The sequence below is a fragment of the Protomyctophum parallelum genome (genome assembly GCF_964188405.1).
Source record: "Protomyctophum parallelum genome assembly, chromosome: 6".
NCBI lineage: Eukaryota > Metazoa > Chordata > Actinopteri > Myctophiformes > Myctophidae > Protomyctophum > Protomyctophum parallelum.
The window spans coordinates 49,866,553-49,873,449 of NC_139701.1; the positions used below are offsets into that span (position 1 = coordinate 49,866,553).

The following is a 6,897-nucleotide window of genomic DNA, read 5'->3' on the forward strand; positions in this document are numbered from 1 at the left end:
GAAGCCTTTTGAGCTACAATGAAAACAGGCAACACAGTGAAAACAGTGACATCTGCTGGCAAATCCCATTGACATAATTATATGGGATTTGCAGGGTCTTACATCACTTACTGCCGGCAAATCAGAGCACCTGTTTGAGCCAGAAAACCCCAGATCACAGAAAATCTACTGAATGTTAAAAGTTCATGTTTTTTGGGTGCAATTGAGATTAGAAAACCTAAAAAAAAATAAGAACAATTCCAAAACCTTTTTTTTTATGTCACAATCCCTTTAACGTACCCTACCGTAACTCATTTAGGACTATAGCCCGATTCTAAAAGTCGCCTTCTGAGTCCTGAACTAAGTTTTCTGAAAATGTTCAAATATTATTCAAAGATTACAAAAGAAATTATGCCGCTAATATACTGTACACCTAGCAACAAGAACCACAAGAGGGGTTCCCGTCCCGAAGGGCTAAAACTCCAAAAGGAGTTCCTGTCCCTTAAAGATGGAGTGCCACACTTTTTTTCCACCCTAAAACATGATCATCAGGTATTACAATATAAGGGGGAAGAACTTTTTCCAAAAAGTGTACAGTATTTGTTAAAATCACGCTTTTAAGTGGACATGCCCACCAGTTCATTAAGTATGCCTGGTTTGCCTGGTGGGTGGTGATGGGTGGTGATCCACCTGAACTGAAGCCGCACCCACAGCTGTAGTTGTATGATAAAGGGGGAGGGGTTAGGGGAGGGGCTGATAGTGTGGTGTCACTATATTACTGTTTACTTCATTGGCCTGTTTGACTGTCAAGGGTTCAGCTTCAGCCTCCAGGAAGAAACCCTAAATACAAAGTTAATACACCATTGCACATAAAAACAACTCCAGTCTGTCTAATTAAGTACTGTCACCTCATAGACACATGAAAAACTGGAAAAATACAAAATTTGTGGCACTCCATCTTTAAGTACCAGAGCCCCTTGATGTGCACTATGAAGTGTACGTGCATTGCATTAGTCGAGTGTAACTGCCCACATGCCATCATCAACGCTACACTGACCGTACGGAGAGTTTGCAGCAAGGTTCATCGTGTGTCATAACGCATGTCACATGCTCTTGTATAGACCTTCGTGAATCTGTAATTCATACAGTACAGAACACAAAATAATACACATGTGTACGTGTACGTGATGTTTACGTACAGTGCATGGACCTGAAACTATAGACAGTCATTCAGAACTGCATGCTTTCTGTCTGCTGATGTTGTGCGTATCATATGTCTCTAAACCATTTAACACTGTCTGTCTGTCTGTCTGTCTGTCTGTCTGTCTGTCTGTCTGTCTGTCTGTCTGTCTGTCTGTCTGTCTGTCTGTCTGTCTGTCTGTCTGTCTGTCTGTCTGTCTGTCTGTCTCTTTCGCTGCCCTTGTCTGTCTGTCTCTGTGTGTGTGTGTGTGTGTGTGTGTGCGTGCGTGCGTGCGTGCGTGCGTGCGTGCGTGCGTGCGTGCGTGCGTGCGTGCGTGCGTGCGTGCATGCGTGCATGCGTGCGTGCGTGCGTGCGTGCGTGCGTGCGTGCGTGCGTGCGTGCGTGCATGCGTGCATGCGTGCGTGCTTGCGTCACAGCGGTACATGTATGCATGCAACAAGGACTGTATAGTTCTACTGGATCAATTCACAACCACTGTAAAAAAAAAACATGCAAGTGATCAGTGATGCTCCTTGTTCCAATCAGACAATGGAAAACATGAGCGCGTGTCTGTCTGTCTGTGTGTGTGTACGTGCGTGTGTACATTATGTGTACATGTCATTAAACTCAGCCTGTGCCCCTCCCCCCCCCCCCCCCCCCGCCTTAGCGATGTACTCGGTAGAGATCAAAGTGGAGCGCGATAACGCCACGGGAGAAACCAAAGTCCTGTCGTCCAACACGCTACTTCCCGTTGACCTCTCGCAGCAGGGGGTCAAGGTGTACGAGGACGCACAGAAAGGTGATCTCCGCGGTATAGCCGTGGTGTCCGTGGCAACCCCCCCCCCCCCACCACCACCACCAGCACCACCATCAGCACCACCACCGCGCATGTCGTTGAGTTGTCGGTGACTTTACGAGAAGCGGTTGACCGTAAATGGAAAACGAGCGAATACAACGACGGCAAAACATCATTTTGATATAAACACTTGACACATGGCTAACTGTATATTTCAACATAAGCCTACATTTTCTGTTTATCAAACTTAAAGTTGAAGGTTATTGTACTATTTAAAGTCCTGCTTATTATTGTAGGCCCGTACAGTATAAGCAGAAGCATTCTAGGCATTCTTCCACGCGTTTGGGATCCATTGTGATCATGGAGATCCATTGTCGGCTGTTCCTATCAATGACGGATAATGAAGGAGAAAACCTTGTGTCTTCCCCTAGAGTTGGATTTGGTGCATGTGTCAAATATAATGACACATGCAAGTAAGTGACACTATATACAACGTCAGAATTACAACTTTGATGAGGCAGTATTGCTCTGTTTAAAAAAATATATAAGGTTCTCTTCATTTTTGAAAAGAAGAAAATAAGTTTTCCTTGGACATAAGTGGTTAGGGTATATAGAGATATACAGTATATTGTATTTCCATGAACATAAATGACAAACAGACTCTCTGTGTCATTGGAAGATTGTGAAAGAGTTTCAGAGACTAACTATGAACTTCTAAGAATTGTGGAGATCGACAAAATAAGATTCAACTTGAAAACGTGAAATTAGTTGATCACGCGCGAGGAGAACTAAACATTGTCAGCTTCTCATAAAGTGAACCCAGCATCCACAGCAGTTAGACCCTCATTTTTGGGGGGTATTATTATTATTATTATTTGCAGCTTCAAACATTGTTTTGTGGCTTCGTTTTGATTTATTTGATTTGATCACTGCTAAGTGATGATGGCAACTGCCACCAGCGTGACCCAAACCCAAACCCCTCACCAGCAGAACGTCCTCTCCTCTCCTCTCCTCTCCTCTCCTCTCCTCTCCTCTCCTCTCCTCTCCTCTCCTCTCCTCTCCTCTCCTCTCCTCTCCTCTCCTCTCCTCTCCTCTCCTCTCCCCTCCCCTCCCCTCCCCTCCCCTCCCCTCCCCTCCCCTCCCCTCTCCTCTCCTCTCCTCTCCTCTCCTCTCCTCTCCTCTCCTCTCCTCTCCTCTCCTCTGCATCCGTTTGCTGCCCTGCTTACTTCTCTCTTTCATTTCTAGTTTATTGAACTGTATGTTCTATCTGCTCTCTCTCTCTCTCTCTCTCTCTCTCTCTCTCTCTCTCTCTCTCTCTCTCTCTCTCTCTCTCTCTCTCTCTCTCTCTCTCTGCTTTATTGTCATTCTTTTGACTCTCTGTGTGCGTGTGTGTGTCTCTCTCTCTCTCTCTCTGTCTCTCCAGTGGTCCATGAGATGAATGGAGAGGATGGGGGGGTGCAGCTCAGCTCCTCAGAGGTAGAGGAGCTCATCCTGAAAGCCGACCAGGTGTCACACAACATCACCGTGACAACCCACACAACACTGGAGGTGATGATGATGATGATGATGATGATGTATCATGATGATTATGATGAAAGGACAACTTTAGTTTGTTTTTTTCTTTCTTTCGTTTTTATTAATTTTTTAACCAAGGTTCATGTTTTAGGTTGTTATTAGAGAAAGTATAGCCTAAAAGATGAGGTGGTATTTTGGTGTTAATTTGGCGGCTGTGGCTCAGGAGGTAGAGCAGTTTGTCCCTCGGTCGGCGAACAAGTGGCTAAATATAAATAACTCATCTTTTACTTTCTGGATCCGGATCCAGTCCATGTTGTCTTCCTAATAAAAATGGCACAGGCCTATAAATATTTAAATGATGGCCGATTTTTCAGTGGAACCAGAAAACCATGCCCACTGGTATGCCCTATTAGAGTAATGTTAACTCCATAGACACATACATACAAAACAGAACAAGTACAAAACCATGGCACGTAATCTTTATATAGAGTTAGAAAATATAAAAAATACGTTTAAAAAGTTGAAAAGCAACATGTCTAATGATAAAAAGCCATGCTCATGCCTCCGTGTGTGTGTGTGTGTGTGTGTGTGTGTGTGTGTGTGTGTGTGTGTGTGTGTGTGTGAGGGTGTGTGTGTGTGTGTGTGTGTGTGTGTTTGTTATTCAGACGGTCGAGGAGCATGCCATTGTGGAGGTCACTGCTGTGGAAGCAGCCTCTGCTGTCACTGGTCCAGAGCCAGCAGCTGGTCCCACTGATCTGAAGCCAGCCACTAACGTCAGTGGTCTGGAGGCTGTCCCCGCCATCACCGGTCTGGAGTCAGCAGCTGGCGTCACAGGTATCTCTACCTCACTGCTGTTATCTGACAACTATAGGGATGTCCCCAAACCGATCACGTGATTTTCAAATGATCGGAGTCGGGAGTCGCTCGGGATTAAGAGTGTCTGCTAAATGCAGTGGCGTGCACAGATATTTAGAGAGGCAGGTGCTCAAGTGAAAAAAGTGCACCTCGTGCAGCGCGTGGAATCGGCCGGTTGCCTTAATAGTATGAGATTTTGGGGCATAAATAATATACGTATTAGAAGTTTTTTTTTCATACTGTACACTGTACAAAAAAGAAAAAAAGGAGCACATTGCTGTCCAGAGGGCAAGGGCAGGTGGTGCTGTACATTGAAATGTGTCTTTGGCACACCAGTCAGTTTATGCAACAAACGTATGATGATATTATGATGATAAGAGCGCCCCTCACTTCACACAGGTGTGATTTTGTTTTTACTCATAGTAAAACATTGTGCTTTTGCTCCTCCAGAGGGCGCCAGTGATCCGGCGCTGGGCGATGCGAGCGTGGAGCAGCCCGTCACCATGGTGTTTCTGGGGTAGGTTCAGGAAGTCTGGATCAATCACTTCAATGAATGAATGGACGAATGCATTAATTAATCAATCAATCAATCAATCAATCAATCAATGGTTTATTGCGGTCATAGTTTACAAATCAACATAATAAACAATACAAAAAACAATTTCTGGCTAGTCCGTCATCCAATGTGGTCCAGCTCCATTTTAATGGATGGGATTAAACATCTTAAAACGTGAATCGATGATTTTAATTCTGACAAAAGACGGCATTTTGTCGCGTTAGAAGTAATCATACCTCTGGTGGTTGTCGATTCTCCCGCGGCCAATTTCATATATTTTTGGGGGTCCTTGACATGAAAATGTTTGAGAACGACAGACTATACTAGATTATAGTAACATAGGTTTCTCAGAAAACTGTCAGGGTTTAGAAGGCATTTGTAGAATCGTCCTAAGGTCTAAATGGGTTAAAGGAAGGGGGGGTACCAGTCCACTAACTCCTCCTCCTCCTCCTCCTAACAGCTACCAGAGTGTGGAGGACGAGCTGGAGACCAAGAGAGTCCTGGGCGTGGACGAGGGAACCACCGTCCAGGCCGAGCTGGTCGTCATCCAGGACGAAGCTCCGCCCTCCGACGACGCCACCCATCCCCCGTCTGACGACACCACCGCCACCGCCGTCACCACCAACCAGCCGCTGGCCGCCGGAAAACCTCCACTCCAAGAGGAGGAGGAGGAGCAGCAGAGGGCGGAGCCCAAGAGGAGCCACACCCCCGAAGGGGGAGGAGGAGCAGGAAAAGGAGGGGAGAAGGAGGAGGGGGGTGGAGCTGGAGAGAAGGATGTAGGCGGAGATAAGGATGGAGGCGGGGACAAGGACGGAGGGGGCGTGTCCAGCCAGGAGGTCAGCAGCAGCAAGGAGAAGCAGCCGTGTAAATGCTGCTCCATCATGTGAGACAGACCACACCCACTTCCTGTAAAAAAAAACAAAAAAAAAAACGACAACATCCATTTCCTGTACAAAATACACCCACTTCCTGTAAAAAAAAAAAGAAAAAAAAATCTTTTCAGTAGCCTGTTCATTTAAAATTTCTTTTATATATTTTTTAGTTAACTTTTTTTTCTTTCTTCTTCTCCTATCAGTCTTTTATTTTGGAGGAGGGGAGTTTCTCAGTCTAGCCACTTCAGAGTTTTTAAACATTTAACGGTTTATATAAACAATAAAGATGATCTCTTTATTTTAGAGATTCCTTATTTATTTGATGGTATGTTTTATTTCGAAGAAAAGCTCCCTTTGGCCTCGGATAGATGGATGGATGGTGATCTGCTTAACATAATTATTATTATTATTATTATTATTATTATTATATGTTTGTTTTATAAAAGAAAAAAAAAAAACGAAATAAAAGATGACGCTGAATGATGACATCACATGCCATGACCTGGAGGCTACATTTCTTTTCCTAGGATAGGGACTGAAGAAGAGTGCTTGGGTTGTGTTCCCACCAGTGTTGATTTCGTCGACTAATACTATGACAAAAGAATGTTCGTCGACTACCTTTTTTCACCAACGAAAACTAAATGGAAACAAAATTAAAACTAAGCTATGATGACTTGAAACTTAAGACTAAATATATTGACAATTTTCGTCAACAAATTAAAACTAGACTAAAATGTTAGGAAGGGACTAGTGGACATGAGATCCAGTATGAGTCATTTTACATTTGATTTTACATTTGGTTGCATGCATCTACAAGCTCACAACGTGTCGCGTTGCAAGTGTAATGTCAGCCATTACGACGGCATAAAAGGCCCGCCAAAACCCTTTTTAGTCGAATAAATCAACCGTAGATTTAGTCGACTAAAATCTTATGATATTTAGTCGACTAAAACTAGACTAACGCTAAAACATTCCAGTTGACTCAAATGTGACTAAAACGAAATGAAAAGTATTCAAAAGACTAAAAATCAAAATTTGCTGTCAAAATCTACACTGATCCCCACAGCGAGGCAGGCAGTCGTCGCTGTACTTGGACCACTTGTGTCTGTGTGTACTGATTTGAAAACCATATTGTCTTTGCTAA

The 6,897-nt window shown here is 44.1% G+C and overlaps 1 protein-coding gene across 1 annotated transcript in view; it reads left to right on the forward strand.

The window, feature by feature from the left end:
- The window catches only part of LOC310860480 (paralemmin-1-like), a 46,750-nt gene extending 40,628 nt beyond the window's left edge, over window positions 1–6,122 (forward strand). Inside the window, exons 7-10 of the mRNA XM_083767425.1 lie at window positions 3,379–3,503; window positions 4,136–4,304; window positions 4,776–4,842; window positions 5,342–6,122. Coding sequence (XP_083623551.1) covers window positions 3,379–3,503; window positions 4,136–4,304; window positions 4,776–4,842; window positions 5,342–5,768 — 788 coding nt within the window. The 3' untranslated portion in view covers window positions 5,769–6,122. The remainder of the gene's footprint in view (window positions 1–3,378; window positions 3,504–4,135; window positions 4,305–4,775; window positions 4,843–5,341) is intronic.
- Window positions 6,123–6,897: the final 775 nt, after the last annotated feature.